General features: G+C 40.9%; 1 protein-coding gene across 5 annotated transcripts in view; it reads left to right on the forward strand.

The window, feature by feature from the left end:
- Arnt (aryl hydrocarbon receptor nuclear translocator) overlaps positions 1-22636 on the forward strand; it is an 87047-nt gene extending 64411 nt beyond the window's left edge. For all 5 annotated transcript variants that reach the window (XM_052731990.1, XM_052731989.1, XM_052731992.1 and 2 more), the window contains 12 exons: positions 825-901; positions 6372-6506; positions 9143-9217; positions 10377-10528; positions 14084-14194; positions 14370-14454; positions 14968-15091; positions 15276-15378; positions 15730-15877; positions 18450-18609; positions 19739-19905; positions 20729-22636. In XM_052731990.1, the coding sequence (XP_052587950.1) occupies positions 825-901; positions 6372-6506; positions 9143-9217; positions 10377-10528; positions 14084-14194; positions 14370-14454; positions 14968-15091; positions 15276-15378; positions 15730-15877; positions 18450-18609; positions 19739-19905; positions 20729-20818 (1427 nt within the window). In that variant the 3' untranslated portion in view covers positions 20819-22636. The remainder of the gene's footprint in view (positions 1-824; positions 902-6371; positions 6507-9142; positions 9218-10376; positions 10529-14083; positions 14195-14369; positions 14455-14967; positions 15092-15275; positions 15379-15729; positions 15878-18449; positions 18610-19738; positions 19906-20728) is intronic.
- The last annotated feature ends 525 nt before the right edge of the window (positions 22637-23161 follow it).

Raw genomic sequence — 23161 nt, forward strand, 5'->3', positions numbered from 1 at the left:
ATTATACATCTAAATCATATAGTTAATGTATGTATGATCTTCATACTTATGTATAGCTATCAAGAAACTGTGTTTTCCTGGATAAAAATGAGAGATAAAGAAGTTGGGAGGGATACACTTTTCTTCCCTTTTTCTATAAATATAAATACCTTTTGGTGTTTGGGATAATTTAATTTTTGTTTATTTTAAAAATCTCTGATTAGGCAGGAATTTTTACTTCTCTGTGTATGATATAATCGCATAGCATATATAAAGTTTATGTTTTTAGATGAATTTCGCTGGGACTTGTATTTTCCAGTTTGTTACAATTAAAATACTGGGACTGGAGAGATGACTCAGTGGTTAAGAGCACTGGCTGCTCTTCCAAAGATCCTGAGTTCAATACCCAGCAACCACAGGGTGGCTCACAACCATCTGTAATGAGATCTGGTGCCCTCTTCTGGCCTGTAGGGATACATGCAGGCAGAGCACTGTATACATAATAAATAAATCTAAAAAAAATAAAAAATTAAAATTAAAATACTGAAGCTAGGTAAGCTGGTACATGCATGTTATCCCAGCATTGGGAGGCAGGATGAAGAGTCAAGGTTACAGCTACAAAAGTTCCATTTAAGACAGTTATACTCCATCTTAAAAATATAAAACAACACACAAACATGAAACAATGACTGACATATTAATAAATTCTGTATAATTGATTACCTTTTAAAAATCATTTTATACTTAGCATCTTCATACTGAAATGTATTGGTGAGTCTTTAGTCACTTGCCTTTAAAGGATTTGAATTTGAGATCTGAGTCATTCTTCTTTTCCTTCAATGAAGGTGTCTCCCTCCCAGATGATGACCCAGAAGCCGGCCAGGGGAGCAAATTCTGCCTAGTGGCCATTGGCAGGCTGCAGGCAAGTATGAGTCTTTGCATCTGTGTCCGTTTCACATTAGGAAAAATTCTTTTCAGGACTTATTTGTGTTTTTTTTTTGTTTTTGTTTGTTTGTTTGTTTTCTCTGTAAATACATAGGAAAATTCCATTAATCTAAAAATCTGAAAAAGTATTTATAGTAAACATTGCTATTATCAAATTTGGCAAAAATCAAGAACATGAAAGAGGGTGGTAATCTTTTTGTTGTTGATATTGCTGATGACACTTCCCTTTGTTGCCTAGGCCTCCAGTTCGTTGATTCAAGGGGTTCTCCCACTTTAGCCTTCTGTGTCCTGGGAGTTTAGGCAGGCAACACCGTGACAGGCTCCCCTTGACTCTGTTATTTTTAGCTTTGTAGTACTTACTTTTTCATTTCCAGTTAATTTCTTTTGTCCCTATGCAAAATTAGAACAATTGTTTTTTCTTTTGTTATTACATGCTTTATGATAGATTTTTAAAAAAATATTTTAAAGTTTATTTTTATTTTATGTTTATGAGTATTTTGCTTGCATGTATGTCTGTGCACCATTTGCATGCCTGGTGCCTGAGGAGGCCAGAAGAAGACATTGGAGCCCCTGGAACTGGAGTTACAGAAAATTGTGATCTACCATGTAGGTGCTAGGACTTGTGTAGGCGGACTTTTCTGTCCCACCAGCCAGTTCTCAAATAATCACACAGAGACTTAATAGTAAATATAAATGCTCAGCTGATAGCTTAGGCTCATTTTTTTTTTTTTTACTAGCTCTTACAGGTTAAATTAACCCATTTCTATTAATCTATGAGCTTCCCTGAGGCTCATTTACCTCATGTACATACTTCCTATCCTGCTCACTCTGCATCTCATGGCGTCTCCTCCGACTGCACCCTTCTTCCTGGCATCCTAGTCTGGCTCTCCCGCCCAATCTCTTCCTGCCTAGCTATAGGCCAGTCAGCTCTTTATTAACCAGTCAGAGTAATACATATTTACAGTATACAAAGATTGTTCCACAGCATTTCCCCCGTTTGTCTAATTAAAAAGGAAAATTTTAACATTTTTTTTTCCCCCCTGAGACAGGGTTTCTCTGTGTAGTTTTGGTGCCTGTCCTGGATCTTGCTCTATAGACCAGACTGGCCTCAAACTCACAGAGATCCTCCTGGCTCTGTCTCCCAAGTGCTGGGATTAAAGACGTGTGCAACCACACCTGGCAAAGTTTCATCTTTAACATAGTGAAATTATATACGACAAAAACAGTTACCAAGTAAGAATTACAGTTACAATATCCAGTCCATTTGTACTTGGCAAAATTAGAGAAAATACTCTATTATTTATCTTATATTTGTGAGCCTAAAGTTTTGTACCTGATTTGCCTTTTATCATAACTAAGAAAAACTTTAAGTCTAATTACTCAGTCTTTGACTCCATCAAAGACCCCAGAAGGGTGTAATGTTACCTAATGACAGGGACATCTGGCTGCCTGGACAGTCACCCAAAGTTCTGTAGTGTTGAGGCACCCACCTTTGGCCTACAAGCCTAGTATATCTGATAGATATTTCTAAGAAGCAGGGAATTTTGAAGGACTGGCCTACCCTGTCTTGGCAAAGTTTGGCAGGCTCCTTTTTTACATCCTGCTTGTCCAGTTTGGACAGTATAGTGTCAGAAATTGAGGCAAGGGCAGTCTCTTGCCCAAACGGCTAACTTTTTGCCATAAGGAAAGCAAATTCCATATGGAGTTTCTTTGATGCCCATCTTCTTTTGAAATAAATTGGTGCTACCAGGAGCCGATGTGTCTTACTGTCAAGAAAAGCCTTACATTATTAAGGCTTTTTTTTTTTTTTTTGGTTTTTTGAGACAGGTTTTCTCAGTGTAGCTTTGCACCTTTCCTGGAACTCACTCTGTAGACCAGGCTGGCCTCGAACTCACAGAGATCTGCCTGCCTCTGCCTCCCAAGTGCTGGGATTAAAGGCGTATGCCACCACCCCCCGCCTCATTAAAACATTTTAAATGTCATATTCTGTAGCTCTTTGAAGTGTTTGAAGACCATCTGTCAATCTAAATATATCTGTTTAACTTTAAAAACATATCTAATATGACTAAAAGTTTGATTATTATAGATGATTAACTACTAACCTGTCTTTGTTTATTATCTTAAATAGCTTTCTAAAACTTTACATTTTCAAATGAGCTGCATAGGTACAATGCTTTAAACAAGAGTAGAAACATATATACGGTATAACAAAAATAACCTTAAATTTGTATCAGTATATAAAAATCCATACCAATGTAAATTATTTGAGACTAGTGGTTGTTCAAAGCAGACTCAGCAATCCACCCTTTTATCCCATCATACCTATACTGTATCCCTCTTTTTCCCTTCAGAAAGAGATTCCTGAATCTAATCTAATTCCTGAATCTAATCCTAATCTCCTTGGTTTAGCTTTTTTCCAGACCATGACCAATAACAACTTGTAATCAACTCCCCTAAATGAGGACAAATATCCATAACCCACCAATGACCAAAAACTATCCACTACACCTCTTGGGAATGTGGGCATTGTGTTCTCTAGACTGCTTCCTGTTGTGGGGGCAATGACATCTTTAGGGGACCCTGAGAAAATTAGGATAATTGTCAAGTCCTGGTAGAGCTAGCTGTATTATGTTTTGTTTAGTCTCTGTTTGATGTTAAGTGTAGACCTTATCTGAAGTCTTGGCTGGAGTAGTCTTTGAAGCTAGACCATCTTAGCTAGCTCCTTTGAAGTTGTTCTGGATGCAGAATTTTGAAGAAACTGCAACAGAGGCATTCAGAGAGGCTAAATCACCTGGGCTACTTCTCTTCATTGGTGTCTGGTCCTTTTTTTCTGAAAACACATAAACTTTTAAAGGTAACATACATCTGCATTAACACAAATATAGAATGTGCAATGTGTACAAGTCAGCTAAAGATGATTTTTTGTCCTATGTTTGAGCAGGTAAAAGGCATCTGTAAACTTTATATTTGGACTATATAACCAAACCTCTATCCTTGCCCTATGAAAGGTGGCATGTAATGATAAGTCATGAGAACTCTATAACCAACAAAATTTATCATGACTCATCCAGTCTCAGAGATGTTCCTACAGTAGAGGGATCAGCATATACGTCATCTGTCCTGTAGTCTTTCTTGGTTTCTTTCTTCATGTCTGTAGCCAAGATTTTGAGGAGTTTTTCCCCAAGCAAATTTAATCTTTATTAATTTTGAAGAGAACCACGACTTTTTGTTTCCTGTGGAAATAAAGGCATAACCTCTCCTCCAGTGCAACGTATTTCCCAACTTCCATTCTGAAGCCCAGACTTCTCTGAAGTATATAGGCTGGTTTAATCCAGTAACCTTTTACATAATCCAGTGTCTCTCAGGAGCTGCCATTGGCTCATCAGCATTTACAAAATTCAAAGTCAACAAAGCACCATACAGGATCCAGATGCCCTGTGTGTTTCCCTTCTTTACGTGGCTTTTCTTCTTTTATTACTTTACGCTCTCTTTAAAGACTTTATTATTTTTAAACTATTTTTTTTCATGACTATCTATACCCAGTTTTTACTGTATCTGTTTAAAGGTTTTATCAATCTGAACTGCTTTAATGCACACCTGCAGCCCTCTCTGACCACGTGAGCCAAACCTTAAATCCACCACGTGGCTCCGTACATGGAGCTGGTTGGCTCAAGCTCACAGGCAGCAGCTAGATGCACGTCTCTGTATGCTGCAGCCCGCCTGAGAGACTGTGCACTAGGAAACCCTATCTGGCTCCTTGTTTGTGTGTTTGGAACTTTCCTTTCTTTTTCTTTTTTTTTTTTTCTGAGACATGGTTTCTCTGTGTCGTTTTGTTACCTGTGCTGGAATTCCCTCTGTAGACCAGGCTGGCCTCGAACTCACAGAGATCCGCCTGCCTCTGCCTCCCTAGTGCTGGGATTAAAGGCATGCACCACCATTGTCTGGCCAGAACTTTTCTTTTTAAGCTTTTTCACGTCCTGTGTGGAAATAGGTACCCCAAATGTTGGACACCATATGTAATGAGTCTTTCTCTGTCCCACCAGCCAGCTCTGAAATAATGACACAGAGACTTCTTATTGATTATGAAAGCTCAGCTGGTAGCTTAGGCTGATTTTTAGCTAGGCTTTATAAATTAACCAATTTCTATTAATGTGAGCTGCTGTGTGGGTACTGGGAACTGAACCTAGATCCTATGGAATAGTAGCCAGTGCTCTTAACCACTGAGCCATCTCCAGCCCCTTGGTTTTTTTATTCTTTTCCTGGACACAGTTAAGTTTCTCAGAAACTTGAACCATGCTGAATGATGAACACATACTAACCAAAAGAAAAAGTAGGTGGTTTAGGGTTGCATTCATTATTTTCTTACTTTACTAACTTGGTAAGGAGAACATGTGTGGGTGTAGCTAGAGTTTTCCTGCCTGGCCCACAGTCAGGGCAAATCTCTCTCACCTGCCAGTCCCACAGCCGCTCAGACCCAACCAAGTAAACACAGAGACTTATATTGCTTACAAACTGTATGGCCGTACCAGTCTTCTTGCTAACTGTTCTTATATCTTAAATTAATCCATTTCCATAAATCTATACTTTGCCACGTGGCTCGTGGCTTACCGGCATCTTCATATGCTGTTTGTCATGGTGGCGGCTGGCAGTGTCTCTGACTCAGCCTTCCACTTCCCAGCTTTATTCTCCCTCTTGTCCCGCCTATACTTCCTCCTGCCTGACTACTGGCCAATCAGTGTTTTATTTACTAACCAATCAGAGCAGCACACTTGCCATACAGAACATCCCACAGCATGTGGGAGTGGAGCTAGACTTTATGCCTTTCACTGGGATTGCCATTTTTGCATTTCTAGTGAAACAGCTATTGTAGATGTAACCAACCGTCTTATTCAATAAGAAACACAGAACCAATGCAAAGAAGAAAGCCAAGAGGTCACAGAGCTAAGAGCAAAAACCTTACCCTTCCTCCTGTGATGGTTCTACCTCTCCGAAAGAGAGCTACTTCCTGTGTTAAAGTCTTTATATAGACTTTCTGTTCTGCCTTCTCATTGGTTGTAAACCCAACCACATGACTGCCTCATCACTGCCTGTCTGTACAGACCTCCAGGTCTTCTATGGTTGGTATTGAGATTAAAGGCGTGTGTATCCAATGCTGGCTATATTCCTGAACACACAGAGACTTACCTAGCTCTGCCTACCAAGTGCTGGGATTACAAGCGTACGCCACCACCGCTCGGCTTTCCTATGGCTTGCTAATAGCTCTGACCCCCGGGCAACTTTATTTATTAACATACAAATAACATTTTAATACAAATAAAATATCGCCATACACCTATAAATTTCTAAATCTGATAGTCCCAGATCTACGCGGATATTCATAAAGAAATTGAAAATGTTTCTGTAAGTAATGGTATTATTTTGGCTCATTTTTATCTCTCCACTCTTAGGTAACTAGTTCTCCCAACTGTACAGACATGAGTAACATTTGTCAACCGACAGAGTTCATCTCCCGACACAACATTGAAGGAATATTCACTTTTGTAGACCATCGTTGCGTGGCTACTGTTGGCTACCAGCCACAGGTGAGAGTGGAGTTGCTACACTGTTGATATTTAGGCCTCTGTTTTCTGTTGCTAGTGTTGAGATTACGTGACAGTCTAATTCCAGGGATGACCAAAATATAGCAGTCCGTTCAGAAAAAGAGATGCTCCTATTTTGCTAGTAGCAAAATATAGTCTCAACTTCCTACCAAGGCTATCCCCCATATAGAGAGGTATAGAGTGAAACTACATAGAAATAGTAGGTGTAAGTATATACTTACCTTTTATTTCTGACGTTAATACAGAGAATCCAAAACTACTTATTTTGATTATTCTAGTGTAACTACCCTTATTTAGGTAATTTATATAACTCCTCCTGGAATAGTAGCCTGTAATAAATGTAAATGTAGCACTGGTTGTTATAATGTTCTCATACAGTAGGTCAGTTAACTATCCCTAACTTACATGACCTCTGCAGTCTGTTAGAGCTGGCTATAAGTATATGAAATGGTCAGTGAAGAAGAAGTCTTGAAAATGAAGAACTAAGTTGGAGAATCCAACACATCCTGTAAAACTGTTACCAAGGCATTGTGGCATTAATACAGGAGGCATTAATTTACTGATCTATTCTGATGAATAGGCCAGAGGAGAGCCTTTTTTTATATTCATGGTCATTGGATTTTCAGCAAAGGTGCTAAGACATTTCAAGGGAAAAAGATCTAACAAATGGTAGTGTAGATATCAAATTCTATATGTACCCCACCACCACTCCTAAAAGTCACTATACCAGAGACAGAAATCAACTCAAAGCCCTAAGTGTGTAAGAATTAAAGTTGGAAATAAGCTTTTAAAAGAAAATAGAAATTAGATAATAGAAAAATAAATTAATTTAAAAAAAGGACAAATACTATCGAATTGTATTACATGAATTATATAGAATATACAAATTCATAGAGACAGAAAGATTAGACATTATCTCAAGATGGAGAAGAAAGAAATATAGAGCAATTATTTTCTAAGTACAGAAACTCTGTTTTGTGTGATGGGAAAGTCCCACAAATGGACAGTAGTATCAGGACATAATATCATGAATGTAATAAATCAATACAATTAATGTAATTAATGAATGTCATAAATATAATTATTGAATGAATAATGCAAATGTAATCAATGAATACCACAAATGTAATTAATATCATGAGTGTAATTAATGAATATCATGAATGTAATTTTTTTTAAGTTAAAATAAATAAATAAATAAAAAAGAAAGAAAGAAAGAAAATCTTTGTGTGTGCACAAAGGTAAGAAGGCCTTGGTACAACCTTGTGGGATTCACCGGGTGCTAATTGTCTTTTCATTTTGAGGCAAGATCTCTCATTAGCCTGGAGCTTAAGAAGCAGTCTAGGCTCGCTGGCCACTGAACTCCCATAATCCACCTGTCTCTGGTTCTTCTGGGATTGTGAGAATATACCACACTTGACTTGATTTTATTTCTTGTTTTTATTTTTGAAACAGTGTCTCACTGTGTAGGCTTGGCTGTATTGTAACTCTCTATGATACCAGGCTGGCCTCAGACTCGGGGGCTTGCCTCTGCCTCCCAGATGCTCAGATTAAAGATACATACTACCATGCCTAGCTATTTTTTTTATTTTACATCTATGTGTGAGTGCCTGGTATGTGCACCATGTGTTTACCTGGTATCCCAGAGACCAGAAGAATGCATTGGGTCCACATGGCTAGAACACTGTATTGATAGTACTGCTTTATAGGAAGTGTTGGATCAGGGATTGTAAATCCTCCAACTTGGTTCATCATTTTGAACTGCCTGGTGTCTTATCTTTTCAAGAGAAGGAAGTGCTCTTAAGGGATGAGCCGTTTCTCCTGCCTCATCTGGACTCCCCCACTTTTTTGAAAACATATATTCTAATGACAAAACTCATGCTTGCGAGATATGAATGTTATCTGCAAGGTTAGCTTTCTTTTCCTGTCCTTTTTTTTTCTGAGATATGTTCTCTCCCTAGGCTAGTCTCAAACTAGAAATCTTTCTGTCCCAGCCTCCTGAGGTGCTGAGATTATAGAGTATGCCTGGCAAAAAAATTTTCCTCTAAACTGATATCATTAAGAAAGTTAGTAAGATGGCTTTGTGAGAAAAGCTCTTTAATTTTAATTGTTCTGTTACAGTCTACAAAGGTAAGTTTATATGCATGCCCCTTAGAATGCAGCTGGAGTTAAGAGACAACTTGCGAGGCTGGAGAGGTGGCTCAGAGGTTAAGAGCACTGGCTGTTCTTCCAGAGGTCCTGAGTTCAATTCCCAGCAACCACATGGTGGCTCACAACCATCTGTCATGAGATCTGGTGCCCTCTTCTGGCCTGCAGGCATACACGCAGGTAGAACATTGTATACATAATAAATAAATAAATCTTTAAAAAAGAAAAAAAAAAAAAAAAAAAGGACAACTTGCAGGAGTCAGTTCTCTGCACCATGTGGGTGGGTTCCAGAGCTGGAACTCAGGTCATAGGCTGAGTGGCAAGTACTCATTGCACTGTCTCTCTGGCTTGGTTCTGTCGCCTTTGTTTGTGTTTACAGTTGGATAAAGAAAAGAAATAACATTCGCATCTCTAGCTGACAGAAACGTTAGGTGACCATAATAAGTATATGTTTTACTTCTCTCTCCTAGGAGCTGTTGGGAAAGAATATTGTAGAATTCTGTCATCCTGAAGATCAGCAACTTCTAAGAGACAGCTTTCAACAGGTGATGTGTTTCCTGGTTGGGTCTGAGTACATGTTTTGATCAATTCCTTATGTTTATTCTAGATACTTACTGATTAGTGTTCATTTGAGCACTGTGCTGGATACTATACTTTTCTTTATACTGAGCTTATATTTTAAGAAATAGAAAATGATAATACTTTGAAACTAGATAAAGTCCAAGTAGGGCTTTAGCTAGTTAATGTCTTCTAGTCAACTAACTGTATCCAAAAAATTGTCTTCACTGACCTTAGACCGTAGCAGGAAAGTTTCCTCAGAATTCTTTTATAGATAACTGTAAGTTAACTCACTTGTAACTAGTGGGAATTTTCAGGCCTGAGCTCCTGGAAATACTTGGTGAAAATAATGGACTTGGCTTTATATAACTATTCTTCTTCTTCTTCTTCTTCTTTTTTTTTTTTTTTGAGACAGGGTTTCTCTGTGTAGCTTTGCACCTTTCCTGGAACTCACTTTGGAGACCAGGCTGGTCTTGAACTTACAGAGATCCACCTGCCTCTGCGCCACCACCGCCCAGCTAACTATTCTTTATATTTTACAAGTTAGCTAAGTCTCTATAGTTATCTTACTCATATGGTGGGTAGAATAATACTTAATGGTAGAAGCTTGTGGGAAGGTTAAATAAGGTATTGCCATAAGGCACACGTAGCCCAGTGTGTGACACCTAATAAAATAATAGTGTTCTCTATTATTACAAATGGTGAACTAGAAGATTGTCTTCTGCTCTATCTGAGCAGGAACTAAAACATTAACAAAACTCAGGCTTCCCGTAGGGCTTTTGTGGAAACCAGAATTCTCAAGTTTTGAGTAGAATAGCTGGGATTGATTCGTACTGTGTAAAATGTATTTGGTGTCACCAAACTGGAGTTCCTGGTACAGACGTGCAAGGCCAGTTCGTCAGGTGTGTCTGCAGTGTGAAGGGGACAGAGACGTCTCTTCTGTGCTCCCACTTGACTGTACAGTCAGCGGTCTGCAGCTGTGGGAAGACACCTGACACCTCTGTCCCCTTCACTTCCTCCTCCCCGGGTTTGACCTTGAAAGACTGGTGCTTCGAGGGCAGCGGCACAGGGGGCCTGAGGGTGCATTTGGAAGGTTATTGCTTCACTTTCTCTTCAAAGTCCACTAATGGACGGAAACCCTTTCAGGTGGTGAAATTAAAAGGCCAGGTGCTGTCTGTCATGTTCCGATTCCGATCCAAGAACCGAGAATGGCTCTGGATGAGAACCAGCTCCTTCACTTTCCAAAACCCTTACTCAGATGAAATCGAGTACATCATCTGTACCAACACCAATGTGAAGTACGTACTCCTCTCGCTTTTTCTCATGCTGGGGGTTTTCTCATGTGGCCACGCCTGGGCTGGGGTGGGGGGTGGGACAGGGCAAGTCTTAGCCTTATCAAGCTATCTCTTTCTCTTCAGTTTTGACTGATAAAATACCATCAGTTTGAGATTCCTCATTTAACAGCTTTCTATAGGATTTGGTATAGTTGAGGTAGAGGATAAGGTCAGTTTTGTTTGCTGTTGACATCTACTTACTAATTTGTGTATATCACTCTGGCATGTAACAGAACACGTTCGAACATCAGAGGTCCTCTCCTTTTACCAAGTGGGTCCCAGGCTTGGAACTCAGGTTGTCAGCCTGGGGAAAAGCACCTTTTCCCACCAAGCCGTCTCACTGGCTCACTGCAGAGTAAGTTTTGGTAGGCAGCAGAGTTGATGCTGGGGCGGTATCCATACCTGCCTGCTGCCTGCTGCAGTGTGCTCAGTGAGCTGCTTTCTTCCTGTGAGAGATTGCAAATAAAAATAAACAGCGCTTTACACGTTAGTGCTGAGGTAGAGTCTCATTTCAGTTATCTACATTTTATTTACTTTTTCGTAATTAGTGAATTTACTTAGTGTGCTGCTGATGGTCAAACCAGGGGATTTGCAGAAAGTAGGCAAAGTCCTGTACCACTGAACTGTTTCCAACCTCAGGACTTTTTGGAAGGGTTTTGTATTTGTTTGTTTTTGAGGCAGGGTTTTGGTATGTAGTCCTGGCTGATCTGGAACTCTGCAGACCAGGCTGGCCTTGAATTCACAGATACCCACCCACCTCCCTGAGTTCTGGGGTTAAAGGTGTGCTCCACTTGGCTCCAGGATTTTGTTATCCACCAATGTTGTGCACTAGTCTAGGAAGATTTTCATGTAGAAGGAAAGTTTGGCAAACTTTTCTATGAAGGACAGGATAGTAAATATTTCAGCCTTGTCTTAACCATATGGTCTTCATAGCAACTACTCAACTCTGCTGTTGTGGTATGAAAACAGGTACATGGTTGTGTTCCGGTAATTTTTATATAAAATAGGTGATGGATTAAAGTTGATCCATGGATCAAGGCTTACTGCAGAACATAGTCACATCACACTCTTTTATTAATTTCTGTTTAAATTATCTTTGAGCTTGCTTTTTGTTGTTATTAGTCTGGCTTGGTTTGATTTTTTTGATACAAGGCCTCTAGGTAGTCCTGAATGATCTTAAACTTATTAAGTAGACCAGGCTGGACTTGAACTCACAGCTGTCATTATTCTTCTGTCTCATGAGTTCTAGAATTACATGTATGCACCACCATCCCAAACTATCAGCTTTATTATGAGTGTTTTGCCTACATGTATTTCTGTGCACTGCATATGTGTCTGACGTTCTCAGAGATCAGAAGGAGATCAAATTCCTTGGAACTAAGAGTTGGAGACGGTTGTGAGAAGCCACATAGATACTGGGGACTGAACCTGGGTCATTTGCAAGAACAGGAAGTGCTCTTAACCACTGAGCCATCTCTCCAGCCCTAGCTCTCAGCTTTTTAAAAGGTTTTTATTGAAATACATTGCACAGGCCATATATCCTGCCCATTACGCAGGCACTGTTTTTATCTGTTACACAGCTGTGCAACTCTTAGAACCATCTCTTTTCAGAACATCTCATCCCTCCTCACATCCTGAACCCACTACCATTGTCCATGCTCCCCTCTCCTGTGAAGTCTTAAACATCTAACTTACTATCTCTATAAATCTGCTTATTTTAGAGCTATGTCAATCACATAATGGTTCCTTTGTGAGTGGTCTCACTGGTTCCTGGGTGAGCCATGTGGTAGTATGTATTAGTACCTCATTTTATTGTTGGTGCTGTGAATTAATACTCCATTTTGTGGACATAGCTTTTTTTTTTGTTTTAAATTTTTATATATTATATTCTGATCACACTCCCCCCCCAGCTCCTTCCAGATTCTCCCCACCTACCCAACTCCATGCCCTTTCTTTCTCTCTCTCAACACACACACACACACACACACACACACACACACACACACAGAAACCAAAATATATAGCAAAAGATGAATAAGACAAAAAAAATGGTCAGAACAATATGAGACAAAAAGTCTACAAAATACCACTGAGTACACTTTATATTGGCCAGCTTCTCATAGACAGGGGTCCTACTTTGAAGTGATGTGTGATTAATACACCTAGTGAGATTCCATTGGAGAAAACTAATTTTTCTTTTCCAAAAGTGAATATCTGTTACAGATAGCTTCTTGGTTGGGGTGATGTATACTATACGGAGAGCCCATTCTATTTATCAGTTGATGGACATTGGGTTATTTCTACTATCTGGCTGTTCAGAATGACGCATAAATATTCCTATACTAGTTTTGTATAGCATAAGAATGCTGCATAGGCCTGGTTGTCTTGGAGCTCACTATACAGACCAGGCTGGCCTCAAACTCACAGAAATCACCTGCCTCTGCAGACCTCCAAGTGCTAGGATTAAAGATGAGCACCACCATGCGTGGCTTGAACTTATTTTTTAAAGATCAAATTTTTAGCAGGGTATAATGGATCTCTGTGAGTTTGAGACCAGCCTGTTCTACTTAGAGCAGTGGTTTACAACCTGTGGGTCATGACCCCTGGGGATCAAATGGCCCTCTCACAGGGGTTACATATCAGATATTTACATTACAGTTTATAACAGTCGTAAAATTACAGTTATGAAGTAACAACAAAAATAATTTTATGGTTGAGGTCACCACAACATGAGGAACTGTAATAAAGGGTCATAACATTAGAAAGTTTGAGAACCACTGACCTAGAGAGTTCCAGGATGGTCAGGGATACATAGAGATACCCTGTATCAAATTGTTTTAATGTTTACATTCATTCCAGTTTTTACTTACAAATTTAAAAACACAGTAAAGCTGGGCAGTGGTGGCGCACGCCTTTGATCCAAACACTTGGGAGGCAGAGGCAGACGGATCTCTGAGTTCCAGGCTAGCCTGGTCTCCAAAGTGAGTTCCAGGACAGGCTCCAAAGCTGAGAAACCCTGTCTGGAAAAACCAGAAAAACAAAACAAACAAACAGAATTAAAAAGTACGTGGGCACACACATATTCACAGTACCCAGGTATCCAATAGCTTGAGAGGTAGGAAACAAAGGTGATGGCCGCGCTATGGCTCAGTTGGCGGAGTGCCCGCCTAGCATGCATGCGACCCTGAGTTTGACCGCCCCTCATAAACTGAATGTGGGGTGCATGTTTGGAATCTCAGTCCTCGGAGGTAGAGGCAGTCCTTACTGTTTCAAAACAACAACAAATAAAAAAACCCAGAATGAGCCTGTGTTTTCTAGGGCATAGTTTCGGTTAGTACTATGTTGTTCATAGCATAATTTGTTTTGCTGAACCCAAGGTCATTGGCTTGCACCTATGGGACTGCACTTTATAAAGATCTGTTGGTGATTGCCTCCCTTACAGGTCAGTATATGAAATTTATTGTATTGAGTCATTCCTTGTTTCTCCTTTCTGTGTTCTTGTCTACTTTATTTCTCTAGGAACTCTAGCCAGGAACCACGGCCTACACTGTCTAACACAATCCAGAGGTCACAGCTAGGTCCTACAACCAATTTATCCCTAGAGATGAGTACAGGGCAGCTGGCATCCAGGTAAGAAATGGTGAAGTAATTATGTTTTGAGCAATCATTAGCCAGAATGTGGTGATGTGCAGTCACATTTTTATTGTTGCTACATGTGGCTTGTGTTTTTAAAGGCCTTTTCTCCAAATTCTTTGTTAAAAATCTGTTTTCCCTGTTGCTTTCCACACTGACTTTTGACATACAGGCAGCAGCAGCAGCAGCCTCAGCAGCAAACAGAATTGGATATGGTACCAGGAAGAGATGGGCTGGCCAGCTATAACCCTTCCCAGGTGGGTGTGTGTCTTTTTCTGTAAGAGGACAGTGAGCATTTCTTCAAAATGTATCTTGAAGCTGGCAAGCTGGCTCAGTGGTTAAGGGAGTTCTGCTTTTGTAGAAGACCCAAGTTCAGTTCCTAGTGGTGGGCGGCGGCTCACAACCACCTGTGACTTTAGTTCCAGGTCTGATGCCTCTGACCTCTGGAGGCACGGAGTTCATGTATAGATACATACACATAAATAAAAATAAAGCCAGCCAGTGGTGGTGTACGCCTTTAATCCCAGCACTCAGGAGGCAGAGGCAGGCGGATCTCTGTGAGTTCGAGGCCAGACTGGTCTACAGAGCAAGATCCAGGACAGGCTCCAAAGCTACACAGAGAAACCCTGTCTTGAAAAAACCAACCAACCAACAAACAAACAAATCTTAAAAACTCCCAGTACCAGTGAGAATGTGTTTTATATGAAATTGAAAGTTACTGAATTGCCACATTAACCATTTATGATTGTTTTCATTATTTTATTCCCTAGGTTTCTGTCCAGGCTGTGGCCACTCCAGGAGCAGAACACAGCAAGCCCCTAGAGAAGTCAGATGGTCTCTTTGCCCAGGACAGAGACCCAAGGTTTTCAGAGATCTATCCCACCATCAGTGCAGGTACAGCTTTCTCCTGCAGACCCTTTACAGTCTGACTTGGTTATCACTGATGGACTGCTGCTGCCCAGTCAGTAGTCCTGCAGCATCCTTCCACTTACATTACGTACTTCATGAGAAAATAGGAATACTAAACTATATACTACAGCCCCTTGATGGCCCTCCCCCAACTCCTTTTGGTCCACAGATCAGAGTAAAGGCATCTCCTCCAGCACTGTCCCTGCCACCCAACAGCTATTCTCCCAGGGCAACTCATTCCCTCCTAACCCCCGGCCGGCAGAGAATTTCAGGTGAGCCCATATGTGTGTGCTGCTTGACAGGGCTCTGCGGATTCAGTTGCTGGATCCACCTGCCATTCTTCCCTTGCTTTCTCTGGTCATGTCCGACAAAGCAGTCGAACTTATGGACCTAGTGGGAGACAGAGAAGCTGCTTTTTCCTCCTGGTTTTTGCACCTATTCTATTACCTTGTTGGAGGTTCCATCTCTGTGTGGTCAGTGTGTGACTGTCAGTCTTTCTTATGTTTTTCAAATTTATCAGGTTTTCCTTAACTCCGAGGAAATCAAAGGGATCTAGGGATAGAGTTTGGTTGTCCTTTGATAGTCACCTTTTAACCCTTTGCCTCTCTATCTACTCCTCCTAGGAACAGCGGTCTGACCCCTCCTGTGACTGTTGTCCAGCCGCCGCCATCTGCAGGGCAGATGTTGGCCCAGATTTCTCGTCACTCCAACCCTCCCCAGGGATCAGCTCCAACTTGGACGCCTAGTACCCGTCCAGGCTTCTCTGCCCAGGTGAAGCCTCTGACCTGTCTGACCTGTATGTTGTGTTTTGTTTGTTGGGGTCTTTTTCCCTACAGGTAAATTTATTATTATCATCTTAGATACCTTCTCTCCAATTCCTGTTCTTGATCTTACTAACAGTTTTCATGTTTGTTGAGAGCAACCAGATAATTAAAATACCAGAGATACTTACAAAAATCTCCTTAGTGCCTATGGTTTTCACATACTCACCTTAAGTCAGAACTGCTCATTCAGAACAGTTTGAACAGCTTTGATCTCAGGCTTGTTTAGAGTAAATTCAATGAGTTTGTCCTTGTTTAGGACTGTGTAATATAATACCAAAGTAGAAAATCAGTAATTATATTCATTGACTGTTTATTTGTGAAAAATCTTGGCATAGTATCCATGCATATAATATATAGTGAATATGTTAGACTTATTTTTGTTGTGTAAATAATATTTTAGAAAAGTAAAAAATGAAAACAAAGGGGTTGGGGATTTAGCTCAGTGGTAGAGCGCTTGCCTAGCAAGCACAAGGCCCTGGGTTCGGTCCTCAGCTCTGAAAAAAAAAAAAAAGAAAAGAAAACACAAACCAGACTCCACAATTGTTCCATATATATATCTTAATTGTGTAAAAAATACACAGAAGGTCATTCATTTCTCCATTGGCCAGGATGAGCATTGATGTTGAAGACAGTCACTACCATAGTTTTCAGTGACTTGATATGATCAAGGATGCATATATTGTCTCCCTAGGAGTTACTTTAAAAATTGTGGTAATTGCAAATGTCTACAGAAACTATGATGCTGTGCGGGTGGTGGTGGCACACACCTTTAATCACAGGAGGCAGAGGCAGGCAGATTTCTTTGAGTTCGAGGCCAGCTTGGTCTACAGAAGGAGAGACCCTGTCCCAAAAAACCAGAGGGAAAAAAAAAGAAATTATGATTCCATAAAAAATGTTGAGGTGATGACTAGTTTCTTAGTCAATAAACAGTACAACTGAGTGAGACAGTACACAGCTTTAATCCCAACACAGAAGAGGCTGAGGCAGGAGGATGGTGCATTCAAGACCTGCCTGGGCCACATAGTGAGATAGACCTTCTCAAAAAAAGGTAGGACAGAATGAGAACCAAAAACCACAATGGAGAATAAAAACAGGAAGACGTTGTCCAAGTGTTAGCCGTGAGTCTCCTGGTGAGGTTAATTATGAGGCTTCATTTCCAGTTTCTTTTTTCTAATTTTTTTCTTTTCTTTTTGAAGCAGATCTAGAGTTTTTATTAAAAGACACTTTAAATACAGATTTAAACTGAAATTCAAGAGCAAAAGAGAAGCATTCAGTAAGACATGACTGAGCACGGTGTGAACTTCCCAAAGAGAGTTGTCGCCAAGTTCTTCTGTAATACACATACATCCCAGTGAAAAGAAAAGTGGTTACTCTTTTAGGAAAAGAATCTTGGAACAGATGGAATGCAGACTGAGTAGAATGATGGAGTGGTTTTTCTTTTATAAAACTCTACTTTTGAGACTGGGCAGAAGACTCTATTGGTAAAGTGCTTGTCACTCAATCCTGATGACCTACGTTTAATCCCCCAGACCCACATAGTGGGGAAGGATAACTCACTCCTACATGTTATCTCCTAACACCCACATGTGTGTGCACACTCAGGCACACTAAATAAATGTTAAAATAAATAAATAAATCACGTGTGATAGAACAAACCTATCTTCCCAGCACTGGGAAAGTGGAGACAGATGGATCCCTAGAGCTTGCTAGCCAATTAGTCTAGCAGATGGGTGAGCTCCAGGGTCAGTGAGAGACCCAGTCTCATAAAATAAGGTAGAATCCTGGTGGTGGTAACACACACCTTTAATCCCAGCACTCGAGAGGCAGAGGCGGGTGGGTCTCTGAGTTCCAGGCCAGCCTGGAACCCTGCCTCAAAAAACAAAACGAAAGGTAAGGTAGAGAGTAATAAAAGAAGACCCCCAACATTGACATCTGGCTTCTCTATGTGAGTGTACATGGTACCCACTTACCCACCAACGTGCATTAGGTGGAGAACAATGGAGGAAGACACATTGATCTCTGGCTGCTACGTTTGTGCACATGTACTTGCTCATTCATGTTAAATATGCACACACATGCAATTTATAACATGCTGTCTGTTAATACTCATAATTTTATGGGTTCATTATAGATAAGAATGGCTTTGTTACAATGTTTTCATGTATGTTTATAATGTATTTTGGCCATAACCTCTTGTTCTGCTCTAGGCCCACTGATACCTCTTCCTCTTATCAGCTAGTCCCTGTTCTTTAATGTCTTTTTTTCCTTGTTTCATGACCTAGTGAGCTTAATTAACTAATTATTATGATTTTTATTAAACTGTATAGTTCTTTGCTTTTTGTACTTTTAGTTGCCTGAAAAAAATAGTTTGAGGAGGAATTGGGAGTTAATCAGAAGTACAGTTAGGGACAGGTGATGAGTTGTGTTGAGAAGAATGCAGTGGTTGATGAGTACTGACTCCTGGAAATGAAGTGCACAGTTAATATTTCCCTTATTCTGTATCCCATTTTTGCTATCAGGTGCCCACCCAGGCTACAGCCAAGACTCGTTCTTCCCAATTTGGTGTGAGCAACTTTCAGACGTCCTCCTCCTTCAGTGCTATGTCGCTCCCGGGTGCTCCCACTGGGTCCCAGGGTACTGCTGCCTACCCTGCTCTCACCAACCGTGGATCCAACTTTCGTAAGTTCAGATGAGAAGGATAATGGGAAAATCAAACTACTAAAGAATGAGGATTTGGTAGTTAGAATTATTTCCTTGTGTCCTTTATGTGCTGACCTAATTATAAGGAAATGCAAGCTCCCAGTCTGTTTGAAATTAAAAACTTTGTACAGGGGATGTTGAAATGGCCCATTGGGCAAAGTGCTTTACTCAGAAGCCTAGACACCTGAGTTCAGTCTCCAGAACCCATGTACAGGAGCGAGCTCACTCCACCAAGCTGTCTTCTGACCATTATGAGCCACAGCACATATGCTCACATGCACCATACACAAAACAGTAATCAGTTTTTCAAATCTATAAAAACTTGCTACAGGAAAACTGTTTCAACACCTGTAATAGAAACCACATAAATTATTGTAATATTACAACAATAGTACTACAAAACCACATATACTTAATGAAATGCATATTTAAATAAACAAAGAATTCTTTAGAAATGCTATTTAGGGAATGAAACTTAATTTGAGACTGGGCTTTGAAATTGAGGCATTAGTTAGCAGATAGAAGAGCAGAAGGTATTGTAGATGTAACAGTCTTATTAAATAAACACAGAGCCAAATGCAGAGTTAAAAGCCCAGGAGGTCAGAGCAGTAGCTGAGAGCTGAGACTAAAACCCTTTCTTACCCTTCGCTGCCGCTGCCGTCCTTCCCCTCAGAAAGAGACCTACTTCCTGTGTATCTGTCTTTTTATTGACTTTCTGTTCTGCCTTCTCATTGGTTGTAAACCCAACCACATGACCTTCTCCTCACTGCCCATCTATACAGACCTCCAGGTCTCTATGGTTGGTATTGAGATTAAAGGTGTGTGTCTCCATGCTGGTGGTGCCCTTGAACACAGAGAGATCTGCCTGTCATGTGATCGGGATTAAGGGCATGTGCTACCACTGCCAGACTTCTGCTATGGCTTGCTATTAGCTCTGACCCCCCAAGCAACTTTATTTATTAACATACAAATAAAATCACATTTCAGCACAAATAAAATATCACCAAAGTATCATGTGTAAAATGACTGGCTTATGTAGCTGTGTGTTGGTTTCTCCCATCTATTGAAATTAATAGATTCAGGCTGTTTATCTTTACTGTATTTCTAGATCCTGAGACTGGACAGACCGCAGGACAATTCCAGACCCGGACAGCAGAGGGTGTGAGTGTCTGGCCACAGTGGCAGGGCCAACAGCCCCACCATCGGTCCAGTTCCAGTGAGCAGCATGTTCAGCAGACGTCAGCACAACCACCTAGCCAGCCTGAGGTCTTTCAGGTGAGTACATAAAGACTTCAGAAGGAGAGCTAGAGGGAAGCATACGTGGTATTGGTTGGGGTAGTGTGAGATGAGACAATAGGGAAGACGGGACATGTAGGGAAGAATGTCAGTAATTGACATTATTAATTATTAACACACCCGTTAATCAGACCAAAGTTACTGATGTGAAGCACTGTGTAAAGATGCTGAAGAAAGTTATTTTAGCTCATGTACAGAGATCCACATCTCAAAGTAGCTTTGGATTTAAATAGGATAATTAAAAAATATGTAAAATAGAACATACTGATTATAGCTATGAGTATCTGTTTTGCCCTGAGGGGACTGCAGGATTGAATGGGATAATCTTAGACCGAATAAGCTTGTCAAAAACAGACTGAAAAGAAGGCAGAACAGGGTTTGGTTGGAGACAAATGTGATTAGATAAATTTCAGATATGACTGTAGGGTTAAATGAAATGTTGGCATGCGTATTTTCTTCCTTTGAAAATATCAAGAGGGGCTGGAGAGACGGTTCAGCTGTTAAGAGTACTGGCTGATTTTTCCAGAGGACCCAGGTTCAGTTCCCAGCACCCACATAGCAGCTCACCACTGTAACTCCAGCTCCAGGAGTTCCAACACCATCACACAGACACACATGCAGGCAAAAACACCAGTGCACAGAGTATTGAAAACATCCCGGACAGAAACCAGGAAATGAAGGTGCTGTAGGAGGAAGATGGGGAGGAGACCAGGCAAAGGCTGTGGGAATGGTGCTGGGTTGGGGGGTGCTGGGGGACAGTAAAGGAGGGTGTGACCCAGATCTAACCGTTTTCTCTCCTCAGGAAATGCTGTCCATGCTGGGCGAGCAGAGCAACAGCTACAACAATGAAGAGTTCCCTGATCTAACTATGTTTCCCCCCTTTTCAGAATAGAACTGTTGGGGTGAGGATAAGGGTGGGGGAAAGCACTGTTTGTTTTTAAAAGCAAATCTTTTGTAAACAGAATAAAAGTTCCTCTCCCTTCCCTTCCCTCACCCCTGATATGTACCCCTTCATCCCTTGACTCTGAAGTAACATGTATAGAAAGAAGAAATGAAATGAATTCCAGGCTTTAGGGTCCTCTGAAAATCTGAGGACAGGTGAGGTTAGCAGTCCTGTCCTTGTGTCTTCTTCCTAGAAGTGGCACAGAAATGATCTGTGCTGGAGTCAAGGAACAGAGTGGAAGCACCTGGCAGCCACTAACGTCCTTGGATACTGTGGCAGGTTTCAGGTAGAAATTCTGAATAGAGTGGAGGAGAAGAGAAATGTCCTCATAACTGAGGATCCTGAAATATGATAGCTACATGTGGAGCTTTAGGAAGTGAGCAGTCCCCTGGAAAGAAGCATGGAAGAGCGTGAGTGTTTGTGTGTGTGTGTGTGTGTGTGTGTGTGTGTGTGTGTGTGTGTGTGTATCCATGTGTTTGAGCTCCTCTGTTCTGTTCGTTCTCCCTATTAGGGAATATATGCAGAGTTTGTCCCAGATTTTCTTGTCTTTCTCCTTGCTCTTCAAAGAGTCCTAAGAAGTCAATTTTTCCAGGTATTTTTGTATTTAGTGTTGCAGCCAAAGAGTATTTAAATTAAGTCTTTGCTGCACTTAAATCCATGCCAGCCAAAATGGAACTATAGACCAACATACACTCTACTGTTGACAGGGTTGGTCTCTTACGAAACACATTCAGTGATGAAGCTGGATTACTCCTGCTCTTTGGTGCTCTCAACTTACGTGGAAGATCTGCAGATATTACCAAAATAGGCTGGCCAGATAAACACTGTCCGAAACCCCAGACTTGCCCATAGGATAATGCTGCATTTCCTGTCAGAGTCACACATGTGTTCTGGAGAGGTCATTTCTACATGGAAACTCAACTTCTTGGATTAGCTGTCTGAGGGAAGTCCTCACTGACGGGGTATAAACCAAATAGAAAGCCCTTCTGCACTAGCCCCTCCATCCTGTTGTCAAAACAACGCTTAGGTCTTCCTGAAGTCTCTCGTTCTTGGCTCCCTCTCCAAACTTGGATTTGGGTTTTGCTTTGGAGCATAAATGTGAGTTTACGTGTTAGTTGGGTCCTGGACTCAAATCCCCACAGGGTCACTTGATAATCACAGCCATAGAAATGCAGATACAGGCTACTGCTTTCGCCCTTTACTGTCCTCAGGTGCGTCTCATATATCAGTAGCCTTTTTTTTTAAAAAAAACAAAAACAAAAAACTGGCTCCTGTTCGTATTTGAGTGAAAGATTATACTAATATGGAAAAGATCTATTAAGTGTATTCATAGGGGATAAGGAGCCCAGATGGAGAAGCTGAGGGAATGTTACGTACTAAATTTCCCTCCGTTTATCTCCAGGCTGGTGCCAGGCAGTAGAGTGGAAAAGGAGGCTATTTTTTTTATTCTGTGTGCACACATACAGTATACATATATATTTATATCACAATTGCAGAACCAAAAAGTTGAGTTTCCAATGAAATATGTGTTTTTTAATAATCAACTTGTTTTTAAATGTGATCGGAACTATAATGTACAGTTGTTACAGGGCTTTTGAAGAAGGGGTGGGAGGGAGAAGCTACTCTGAGGGCTTTGTTCTGCTTTTCCTTCAGGGTTTTATTTTTGGTTGTTTTTTTTCTTGTTGGCCATCTGTGCTAAGCCTTACGGTGGCAAAAATGACATGTAGCAAAGATTTTAAAACAAAGTATTTTTTCTTTTATAAAGTTTATCGTGTTGTGTGATCTTGATTGCGGCTTCCTCATCCCATTCCAGCCCATAAGTAACAGACATGTGCAACTCAAAGACTCCATAGTTGGGCTCCAAACACACAAGGGTTAAGTGTAGTTGAGTCTTGATTTTGGGAATTAGAGGTCATAGGGCCCTGATCACTCAGCATCCTGTTCCTCACTTACCCTCCTGACCCTGACACATGGTGAGTAAAGTCAGTAGACACACTTTGGGAGTGGGGGTTGTCTAAGCTCTTACAAAGGGCTGGGAAGAGCTCGTGGATATTGAAGCCACTAGGGGACATCTGGATATCTTTCCCCCAGTATATTTTCACTATTAAAAGGAGATACGGGGATTGTGAACTTTAACCTGTTCAAATGTGGATCTGGGCTCCCTCTCCATGCATGGCTCATTGGTACCTCTTGAAATCCAAAAGCAAGCCTGGGCTCTAGAATTGGGGTCTGTGTGAGGAATACAGCTAGAAACTGAGTCTAGATTTGTGGTAATAGCCTTTCTATCCCGGG

This window comes from Peromyscus californicus, unplaced genomic scaffold (assembly GCF_007827085.1).
Source record: "Peromyscus californicus insignis strain IS unplaced genomic scaffold, ASM782708v3 Scaffold_9__1_contigs__length_137607984, whole genome shotgun sequence".
Taxonomy (NCBI): domain Eukaryota; kingdom Metazoa; phylum Chordata; class Mammalia; order Rodentia; family Cricetidae; genus Peromyscus; species Peromyscus californicus.